Below are 11,341 nucleotides of genomic sequence, written 5' to 3'. Positions count from 1 at the left end.
ATTTTATACTTTGATTTCCTCATATGGAACACTGCCATGAGGATGAAATACAATAATTCATGTAAGTGCTTAGAACAGTGTCTTGCCCATAGAACGTATCCAGTAAATACTAACCACTGTTATAACTTACTCTCTTATTATAACCTAATAGTCTAACTTCTGAGGCTGAGCCCTGGGCTAATCTGAATGGCTGCTGTGATGCTCTAAAAGTCACGCAGATTAATTTATTCTTGTATGTATAAGTCCATCCGAACTGTTTCCCCTGTCGCCATGTCCTCTTAGACACCCACAGATATGCATGTGGCTTTGAAAAGCACACTGAAGAAGACATTTGGTGTTTCCCTGGCAGGGAGAGCCAAGATGCCCAGCAAGTATACTCTATCACGCAGGACCAGAAAAAGGCACTTTCCTCTCTCTCTACCACAATCCACACATCTACACTCTACCCCCCCACACGGAGACGTCTTGCTTCTTGTTCCCATTATTTTGGGGAGAAAACACGCACCCAGGTGTGTGCACACGCCCATGCACACACGCAGAGAATCTGCCACTTCTGTGGTCTGGGACTCCACCTCATAGGCAATGCCTGCAGGACCATGGAGGCTGCCAGCTGGCTTTTCTCTTTCCCCATTTGGGGGATTTCATTTCCTTGCAGCTTTTCATAAGAATGTACCCCAACAAAACCTTCTAGTTCCATATGCCCCCTGAACAGACTGCCACAGTCCCTGATCCTAGCATTTAACTCCCCACTAAATGAACATGCTGAAAACCGAAGGACTGGTCCTCTCGTGAATGAAGAAAAGCATCTCTTAGTCTAATATTACAGTACACTCACAATTCAGCAGAATCAGCTCTCAGCTCATTTTCCTTTCACGGCAGAGAGGCAAAACATTAACTTATTCATTTTTATTTATCAAACGTTTACATGCTGCTAGCTAGGAACCACACACTCTTCGTATATTAACCCATTGAATTCTAATAAAAACCTTTGATTTTGTTATTATCATCATCCCCATTTAACAGATGAAGAAACTGAGGCACAGAGAGGTTAAGTAACTTGCCCAGAGTCACACTGCTGGTGAGTAGGGGAGCCAGGATTTGAACCTGGGCTGTCTGGGTACAGCTTCCACGTTCCTCACTCTGCTGTGTGTACTGTCAGGATGTGGGATCCACAATATAATGATGGAGAGCCTTATTGCTAAGTCTCTCCACTCCCATGACAGTCCACACAGTTATTCTGCAGTGATAGAAACCCTGGACTTAACTCAGGCTCCTGATTAGACTCTCACGTGAAGAACGACTACAAACATTGCCTGCCAGATACCCAGAACTCAGGTATCCCATTGCTCCTTCTGATTTATCAAATCCAAAATATTTTTATCAAAATTAAAATTTGGTTACCGTACTAGAGAAGCTAAGTTTCCTGTGTTCCTTTCTCATCTGTGAGGGTTGATACTTAGTAACTTTCTCATCTACTAGGGTTGATACTTAGTATCTTTCTCATCTGTGAGGGTCGATAGTATCTTTCTCATCTACTAGGGTTGATACTTAGTATCAGGAAAATGACAAAAGTCAGGCATCCTAGGAAGAAACAAAGCAAGGGATGCGACTTACTGTCAAGAGGTCACTAAGTGAGCGGCTCTAGATCAACTGGCTATTTATTTCTCCTTACTTAAAAGCAAGAGCCACATCAAAGAACGACTCCTTTTCTATACCCATGTGGCAAATCTCCTGCTAAGGGTCTAGGTGTTCAATGCAGCTTTGATAACGAGCAAGGAGACACAGGCAGTAGTGACAGGCCAGGCTCAGGATGTCAAAACGTGAAATCTCAGCCACTGTCACTTCTGGGTCACACTCTACCAAAATTTGGTGACCGAGTTTTTTTCTAAGAGTGGATTTCCCAGTTTAGGGGTAGCTGGAGCTTAGGCAGGGAAGGGTGAGGAGAGAGACATATCCCTGAAGGCAAAGTAGAGAGAAATGGGATTGCTAAGGGAAATTAATTAATGGAGAACGAAAGACAACTTAATTTTTTTTAGTTTTCTAAACAGGCCTTCTTTTGGCAATTCCAAATCACTGCCACATTAATGTAAAATAATTAAGCCAACTCTCTGCTTTGCCATGAAAAAGAAAATGCAACCCCAAATGGAAATGTATGGCTAAAAGACACATTCAGGCACACTGAAATAAAATGGGCATGAACAGCTCTCCATTTGTTCAATAGGCTATTGAACAAAGTCTCAATGCTTTTTTAAGGCAAAATCAATGTGAAATGTCACAGGGAGCGGTGGCTCCACGCTTATCCCGCAACATAACTTACACGATTCCCCTTTAAATTTTAAAGTGTTTTAAACATTCTTGGTTTTGCCCAAAGAAATCATTCAGAACTTGTTAGGATAGGAATTCACTTGGTTCAGATTATTTTACAAAACCCATTCTTTCTCAGCAGGCAAAGCACATTTAGGAAAGACCAAAAAGACGTCGTGCAAAGAGAAACTCGTTACCTGCATAGAATTCAGGACTGTAGACTGCACCCACAACTGGATTCAATTTCCAGCCTTAAAACAAATATACAAAAACATTATTATCACGTTTGATTCAACAACTTATAATCATTGCAAACTAACTGCAAATAAAACGAGCTAAAGTATTTTATTTTCTGTGGGGTTTTTTTTTTTTTTTTGTATTTTAAAATGTACAGTACATGCAGTTTGGGCATGCATAAAAATATTTGAAAATGACACATAAAAATGGATTTATGCCCCTCTTTGATTTTTTGCCAATGCAAGTTAATGGAATGGAAACTACTGACCAGCTACAGGTGAACCTTTTGAAAAGACGTGGTAATTAATTTTCTACCATATAAATATATTTTAGAGCCATTATAATAATTTCCATTTTTATCTTATTTCATATATCACTGCTAAATGACCCATCATGTCCCTTTAAGTTCACAAACACTTGAAAGCTTGCATAAACAAAATTTTTTGCAGCAAACATACTCTAAAAATTGTCATTCCTAATTATGACCCTGAAATACTAGAGAATTCCAAAGCACTTTTTGAATACCAAAGAAAATTATATATTATGCCCTAGAGATTTAGTGTGGAATACATTTTAATGTATTCAAGAACCATAAAAAAATCTTAATCAATGCATGATATCTAAGGTAACTTTCAAATAACCTGTATATAAGATTAATAGAATCCTGTAATTTTCCAAATGTTCTGGATGGAGAGTTTTCTGTAAAATGAGTCCAGGCCCTTTAGAAATTTTTACTCCAAAAAAGAGCATACAAGAAATTCACAAATCAGGCAGCATGCTACAGATGGGCATTATTTAGGGAACAACCTCTAGCGAATGATCACAGTTTAAGGGTGATGTGATTGTTTCCTTCTCTTATTGGTAAGTCTTTATGGAAACATCTGCAGTGGTCCCCAACCTTTTTGGCACCAGGGACCAGTTTCATGGAAGACAATTTTTCCATGGACCAGGGGTTGGGGGGGGAATGCATCACTGCCTCAGCTGCACCTCAGATCATCAGGCATTAGAGTCTCATAAGGAGTACACAACCTAGACTGCTCACATGCACAGTTTACAGTAGGGTTTGCACTCCTGTGACAATCTAATGTGCCGCTGATCTGACAGGAGGTGGAGCTTATGCAGCGATGTGATTGATGGGGAGTGGCTGTAAATACAGACGAAGCTTCATATGCTCACCTCCTCCTGTGTGGCCCAGTCCATGACCCAAGGGTTGGGGACCATAGCATTACACAATTTTTACAAGAAAGAGGAGGGCAGGTGTATTGTCCTGCCTGGGTCCTTGGGCAGAGGGTCAAATACCAAAGGTCTTTCAATAAATGTTTCTGAGAAAAGGCAACAGTAAAAGTCTGGATGTGAGGGAAGGTATTTCTGACAATGAGAACTCCCTGAAGTTTTCCCAGAAGGATGAGGTGTGACTTCCTGCCCGATCCTAAGTGACATGTCTCTGAGAACAGCTAAGAGGTATTCCTAGAATTCACTAAGGAAGAAAGAGGCTCAATATCTCAAAAGATAGGCCTTAGGATCAGTAAGATTCAGAACTTTCTAGAACTTTCTAAGGATTTTTTTTTTTTCTAAAAAATTTCAATTCTAACTTGCATAAGCTAGGTGGTTTATAGCCCCCAGGATGATCTTAGTTTAGGGTTTTTCAAATGTTGTACTTGGATTATGTGGGAGGCATGTTAATCGGTAATTCCTTGGCCCCGTTTTTTAGGTCTACAGGAAAACACATAAAATTCTGAGACTTATTGCCCCACGAGTTTCTGAAACTTCATACTGACACCTTCTTCTCTTGTATTAACCATATCTTGCCTTATAGGAATTTCTATAGTGATAGAAAAATAAAAATTATCCCAAACATTTCAGAATATATATTTTATGAATGTAGAAAATGACTTCCATTTGACTAACTAAAATTCCACAGCTTCCTAAAAAAGAAAATGCCCAATTCCTGAGGACATGGGAACTAACGTCCACATTTCAAGTAATTTGGAGTCTAAGAAAAAACAGAGCAAACCACTTGAAAATAAAGCTTCAGAAATAGTAAATATTCTCTGCCTTTCTAGTCTTTCACAGAAACCTAGAACTTGTGAACTGAATATATAGAGTCATATTAAACCAATAATTATTGAGTTATCACACCCCTTCCTCTTCTATCTGTTCCCCATCTTATACCCTGGTTAGACTCCTATCTTTTCTTAGTAATGGAGATGGTGTTTATTTCACACTTTTCAACCCAGATGTTGTTTTTTGTATATATCCTTATTACCTTCTTAAATACTTACTGTTATATACAAGGCTAGGACATGCTATTTGCTGAATGTGCCCCTATCTAATTTATGCCAACGACCTTTCATTTTCTCAAAAAAAAAAAAAAAAAAAAAAACACCCAGGTTTCTCAGAGGCATCTAAGACCGGCTAGAAATTATGTTTCTCCCATCTGCCTTTATCTTCCTCATTTGGGGTCAAGAAATCTAGCTATCTACCTACCTACCTATCTACCTACCTATTATCTATCTATACACCATCTACTGTCCGTCTCTCTCACCTGTCTGTCTGTCTAGCTACCTATCACCTGCCTGTCCATCTGTCATTTACTACCTATCTAAATCCATACATCCACCTATCTATCAACACTCCTATCATCTGTCTACCATCTACTGTTTATCTATTTACCCATCTGTCTACCTGCCCATTATCTACTAGTTTTCCAAGTCTGCCCATGGAAAACTTTCACTCAATATAAAAATAATAGAAATTAAATGACACTCTGGCTCCTCAGGAGATCCATGCCATCTCCTGTCTGCAAGTATTCATTGAGAGAGGTAATTGATAAGGTCTCCTCTATAAGAAACCCACAGGGAATCTGTGAGCTGCAAAATGAAATGGGACCGCTAGGGTCATCATGGGAACATCATGCCGGCATCGCCCTGCTTCCCATCCCTGATCCTGTCTCCTAAACTAGGCTGTCCCACTCCCACTGCAGGGGACTAAAGGCCTTTCTGAACCATGCAGCAAGCTTGGAAACCCAATTTCTACTTTCCTTTCTCTCCTGAAACTTGTCCTTCACCAATCTTCCCCCTGCAGCAAACAGTATCCCCATCTACTTGATTGCTCAAAATAAAATTCTTGATCCATAGTTCCTTGACTATTCCCTTACCCCCATACCCCATGTGCAACCCATTAGAAAATCCTGTTGGTTAAACTTTGAAAAGTTCTTCCCTCCTTCTCCACTGCCGCCATCCCAGACTAAGGCACTTCTCTCTCTGCTTGGAGAAGTTCCAGAAGAGAAATACCCTAACTCTCATCATCTCCTCTTACTCCTCCTCCCCTTCCCCCCAACCCTCTTCCAATCTATTCATAGTGGACAAAGCAATTTTTAAGAAGAAAATCAGATATATCATCCTGCTACTCAGAGTCCAGTAGCTTCCTTCTGAGCTTCCGATACACACGCATCCCTTACCCTGGTCTACAGCCCTCACAATCTAACCCTTGTCCGTTTATTCTGTGGCATTGTCGCCTTCTGTTTACAGTGACACTGGCCTTTTCATCTGTATTAAACCTCCCGAGATTATTCTATATAAGGATTTTTTGTTTCTACTGTTCCCTCTGCTTCGAAAACTCTCCCCAGCTCTTCGCAAAGTTGACTTGATGTTATTTAGGTCTCCGGTGTTTTCTCAGAACATGCTACTTAATGTCCCTTCCCCACCTCATCTTAGAATTGCTCTTTGATTCCATTCCCAGTTTTATTTTCTGCATAGCTGTTAATGCTATTTGGTTTGATATTTCTTTCTTTCTTTGCTTGCTCTTAATTGTTTTATATAGCCATCTTCCTTCGTTAAAATTAATGGTAAAGGGGACAAGATTGCTGTCCAGCATGAATTTTCCAACACCTAAACTTGTGTTTGGAAAAGAGTAGGCACTTCATAAACATTTCCTTGGTTTTACTCTAAAAGAATATAGAAACTTTTCTAATGGATTAAGTCTTTTTTGGCTGGGATTGTGTCTCCTTCCAACCTGCAAGCACCTGCTTCCTTATGTACGTTACACATCTAATGAAGGAGGACCCCATCGAGGATGACTATCTTCCAGGTTGTTTGTTTGAAATCTTTCCACTTTTTTGGTGTAGGTGTTTATTGCTATAAATTTCCTTCTTAGCACTGCTTTCCCATAGGTTTCAGTATGCTGTGTTTTCATTTTCATTTGTTTCAAGAAATTTTTATTTCCTTCTTAATTTCTTCATCGACCCAATGGTAGTTCAGAAGTAGGTTGTTTAACTTCCGTGTGTTTGTGCAGTTTCCAAAGTTCCTCTTATTATTGATTTCTAGTTTTATTCCATCATGGTTTGAGAAGATACTTGATATGATTTCAGTTTTTTAATTTGTTAAGATTTGTTTTGTGGCCTAACATATGGTCTATCCTGGAGAATGTTCCCTGTGCTGATGAGAAGAATGTGTATTCTGTAGGTGTTGGATGAAATGTTAGGTCCATTTGGTCTAGAATCCAGCCCTTGAAAATCACCTCTGCTCAGACTTGCAGAGCTCACGCAGGCTTATGCAGATGTATGCAAATCACATGCAAATATGCCCACAGTCCCTGGGACTCCTTCTAGTACCTGGAAGAGACCCTTGGGATAAACCCGTTGGAGATAAGCGCCTGCACTGTCAGGAAGACGAACAAAATGATTCCATTTTTAATTTCTTAGGCAGTTTGTGTACGTCCCCAGGCCTTGCAAATTCAGAGATTTTGATCAAGGACATTAAACCGAACAATGAGGCTTACAACAAAAGGAGAACAGCTGATAAAGCCCACTGCTCTGAGCCTCCCAGGGCCCCTCCGCACAACAAGGCAATGGACCAGAGACCAGACACATTGGGGTCTTGCTCTGTATTCGACACATGAGCAGTTTGGAGAGACCCCTCTGTGGCTGAGCCTCCAGGGGCTGCATCCGAGTCAGCACTCCTCTCCCCAAATTTAGCTTGTCAAAAGTCATATGCCAACCCTCTTCAGAAAAATGCTGGCCGAGGTCCCCAGTGTTAACTATCGCTGCATTGGGTGTTAAAAGGCAAATCTCAATGTGCACACAAAAAACTCAGCACATGTCTTCTCTAGGGCTCCACCGGGCTATATGTCACAGAAACACACACTACAGGGGTTTCAAAAACTACCTGTAAACGCTTTCTGAAGATGTGTACTAAGGACGCCAGAGACAAGGTAGCTGAAATGGTGCAGGAGGCAATGTCCAAATGACAACAACAACAAAAGAAGCTAGTTGCACACCATCTACAGATGTGTTCTGTTTTGGTTCACTCAGTATTTTTTAAGCAGCATGTATTCATTGCCAGTATTTAGATTTCATCTAAAAATATAGGATTTCTGGTTCTCTTGAAACATTGGTAGAAATGGCGAATTTTAGTTAAGAATTCCCCATAGACAGATTTATTGGAGCTGACCAGGGGCTACTGCATTCAACTCTCCAGTTAGTCACACTCAACACTGCCCCCTACAGCATGTCTGGCTGGGAGGCCAAATGGCTCCAATCTTTTGTTGAAATTCTGTGCTATTTTTCCTTCTAGTAGAAAAATATTCTGCTTTACCCAGTATGAAAACAAAGGACAGTCCAAAAGGACAGTTTCTCAGACTCTCTCTGATTTCCTATTTTACCTGCTCAGCCCTTGTTAGTATCTGAATATTTGATCTTTAAACTAGTGTCTATCAGGAAATTCAACTCACTATCTACAACACCAAAAAAAAAGAACAACATGACTAATTAATGCTGAGATTATTGTGTAATTAAATAATATTATGCTACCAATAGTAGTAAAACTTTTAAGGCACTTTGTATACAAGTATTGTGTTTAGTACTTTATCTCCCATAATTTTTACAAATACTTATGATGTAGGTCCTGCTATAAGTACAGTTTTCATTTGAGAGAAGTGATATGGAAAGTTTAAACAACTTGCCTATAGTTCAACCAGACAGAGCTGATATGGGGAACATGTCTACCTCTCTCTAGACTCTTGGATATTTTTGTCCAGTTTTCATCCTTCCTAAGATCTCTAAGAAAATGAAAGAACCACATTGAACATGCACGCTTCCCCAACATCCAGGAATCCCTGAAAATTCAGAACTCGACTTGTTTTGCATATCTGTTGCACCATTTGATTTCTAATGAACGCAGCACACTCCAGCCTCTCTGTGTGGGTAGGTGTTCCTGGGAGAAACTGCAATAGAGAAACAGCCCAATTCCCTCTTTGTGGAGCTTTCTGACAGGTAGAATATCCAGAAGCCTATATTTCATTCTACAGCTTTTGCTTATGTCCATGTTTAAATGTTGTGGGAAGGGATCCACATCTTCTATGATGTTATTAAGTGAAGTCCTCTATGGTAGAAGCTTCTAGACAAGAATCTCATCGCATTTAGGGCTGAGTTTTATTCATCACTGGAAACCCTGCAGCTGCTAAAACTTTTGTTGGATACACGATTGAAGCAATGCATGAATGTGATGCTGGCACTGATAGCTATATTTCGCCATTTGGAGATGACCTCAAAATTTGATGACTCTGGTAATTCATAATTTTGCTGAAGCATGATTTCTATGCTTTGTGAGAATGAATTACACAGCTAATGAGTGAACCTCACCAATTGCTTAATTTTCTCATTTCAATGTGACTTTATTGGTCCTGATTTATCCTTTTTTTTTTTTTCCCATCACTATACCCTCTTGTTAAGGATTTGAAAGGGCTCCATACTTTTCCAGTTACATCATATTGCAATTTATGGGAAATTTTATTTGTAGTGGTGATACTGATGAGTTAAAATTTGGAAAAGCTTGGGGAACTATTTTTCTCTGAATACCCAAATTCTCCATAATCCCCACTATAGAAGCCACAGTCTTTTATATAACTAGGATTCACAATTGTTTTTTCAATCAGTTATACTGTGATTGTCCATCTACCCCTTGGGTGCCATACTCAGCATGTGTGGCAGGAATAATCCTGAGGGCCCCCTTGTAGGTATCTGGACAAGAGACCCACACGATTTATTCCTGGAAACTAAGAATGCATGGCTACGTGGCAATGAGACCTGGGATGTTTATGCCAACATGTGGCAGGAGCACAGGTTGCATATTCAACAATTTTTTGGTTACTGTAGCCAATTTCCATTTGAATGCAGTTCAACAAGATGACAAGGGGAAAATTGATGCTTGATAGGTACCACAGGCATGGCCACAAGATTTTGTCACTTTGTGATAAAAAATAAAGGCTTCATTAATTATTTCATCTCATCTGGCCTCAGTTTTTGCAACTCTAAAATGGGGATAATTATGTCTTCTTTGCAGGACTTCATTTGGGTCCAGTGAATTTAAAACGCTTCACATAATGTGTACATAGTGTCCCAGAAATGTTGGCTATTTATGAAGGGGCTTTGAGTTGCATTCAAAAATTTTACAGGTCTACTTTTCAGTCTCTGGGTATGACATTGATCAATAACTCCTTCCTTAAAATAAATATGCACACATATCGCTTAAAGGAATAACACTTGGCTTTTCTTGCTTCATTTGCTCACTCAGCACACGTGAGCACTTATGCATAGGCATGGAAGCACACGGGTGCGTTCACATGCACACACAGTTGCAACTTCATAATTAAACAATATGCCCAATAGTCAGGTTGATGTTATCCTGCATTAACTCTGGCAAGTTGCAGAGCTATTATTTTTATCCAAGTAGAAAGGCTTCATGTCATATAAATCAGAGGTTTGCTTCATTTCAACACTGGGCATTTCAAGCTTGTTGAGGAAATTGTCTTGAGGAAATTGTCTTTACCATTTAAGGGTATGTCTTGGGTTGCTGGAGCTGAGAAAAATGGTCTGGAGAATAAATAATTCATGTGGTCTTTCAACTTAGAGCCCTACTATATTGAGAGTATATCCCTGTTTAATGGCTCCCTTTTTAAAATGAAGAACAAAGTGACTTTGTGTAATTGACAGCCACTGGCAGAAGAAAGAGAAAAAACAAAACTACCAAATGCTAACATTATTATTTATAACTGTAAAACAAAAACAATTACAGAACAATTAGTATTCAAGCTCTGAATAAACCCATAGATCCATTTTATGGAATATTATGTAACCACTAAAGAGAATTAGTCTGATTTGTACGTATTAACATTGAAATAATTCTATATTGATTTATAAAAGACAATTAAAAATGACATGTACATCATGATACTATTTATATAAAAACATGTACACAACACTGTGAATAGTATAAATACATACCTACTACATGTAAATGAAAATGCAAATTAAAACTACAGACAACAATCTATAATGGTGGCTTCCTCTGAGGGAGAGGTAGGAAATCAGGTTGGCGGTGGTGTTGTTCAAGATATATTTTTCCTTGTTCTTAATATTTTTTTATTCCAGCATATTACGCGGGTACAAATGTTTAGGTTATGTATATTGCCTTTGTCCTGCTGGAGTCAGAGCTTCAAGCGTGTCCAGCCCCCAGATGATGGGCCCTGTACCCATTAGTACCCATTAGGTGTGAATATATCCATCCCCTCCTCCCCCGCCCCACTGGACACCCAATGAATGTTACTACTACATGTGCACAAAACACAATGGTGATCTGGCATCTCTTGCATTATCTTGCATAGAGGTGGAGCCCATTCTACCAAGTGAAGTATCACAAGAATGGAAAAACAAGCACCACATCAAATTGGTATTAATTGTTAATTTTTCTAAAAAATCTTTTTTTTTTTTGTAAATAAAACTATATTTTCATGTTTCATGTGT

General features: G+C 39.3%; 1 protein-coding gene across 7 annotated transcripts in view; it reads right to left on the bottom strand.

Annotated features, from left to right (window-relative positions):
• RBFOX1 (RNA binding protein, fox-1 homolog (C. elegans) 1) overlaps nt 1-11,341 on the bottom strand; it is a 1,551,452-nt gene that overhangs the window by 93,895 nt on the left and 1,446,216 nt on the right. For all 7 annotated transcript variants that reach the window (XM_012647564.1, XM_012647568.1, XM_012647562.1 and 4 more), the window contains one exon: nt 2,502-2,555. In XM_012647564.1, coding sequence (XP_012503018.1) covers nt 2,502-2,555 — 54 coding nt within the window. The remainder of the gene's footprint in view (nt 1-2,501; nt 2,556-11,341) is intronic.

Source organism: Propithecus coquereli, unplaced genomic scaffold (assembly GCF_000956105.1).
Source record: "Propithecus coquereli isolate 6110/MARCELLA unplaced genomic scaffold, Pcoq_1.0 Scaffold27, whole genome shotgun sequence".
Lineage (NCBI taxonomy): Eukaryota > Metazoa > Chordata > Mammalia > Primates > Indriidae > Propithecus > Propithecus coquereli.
The sequence above is the reverse complement of the archived record's forward strand: the minus strand, read 5'-3'. Positions and strand labels throughout refer to the sequence as shown.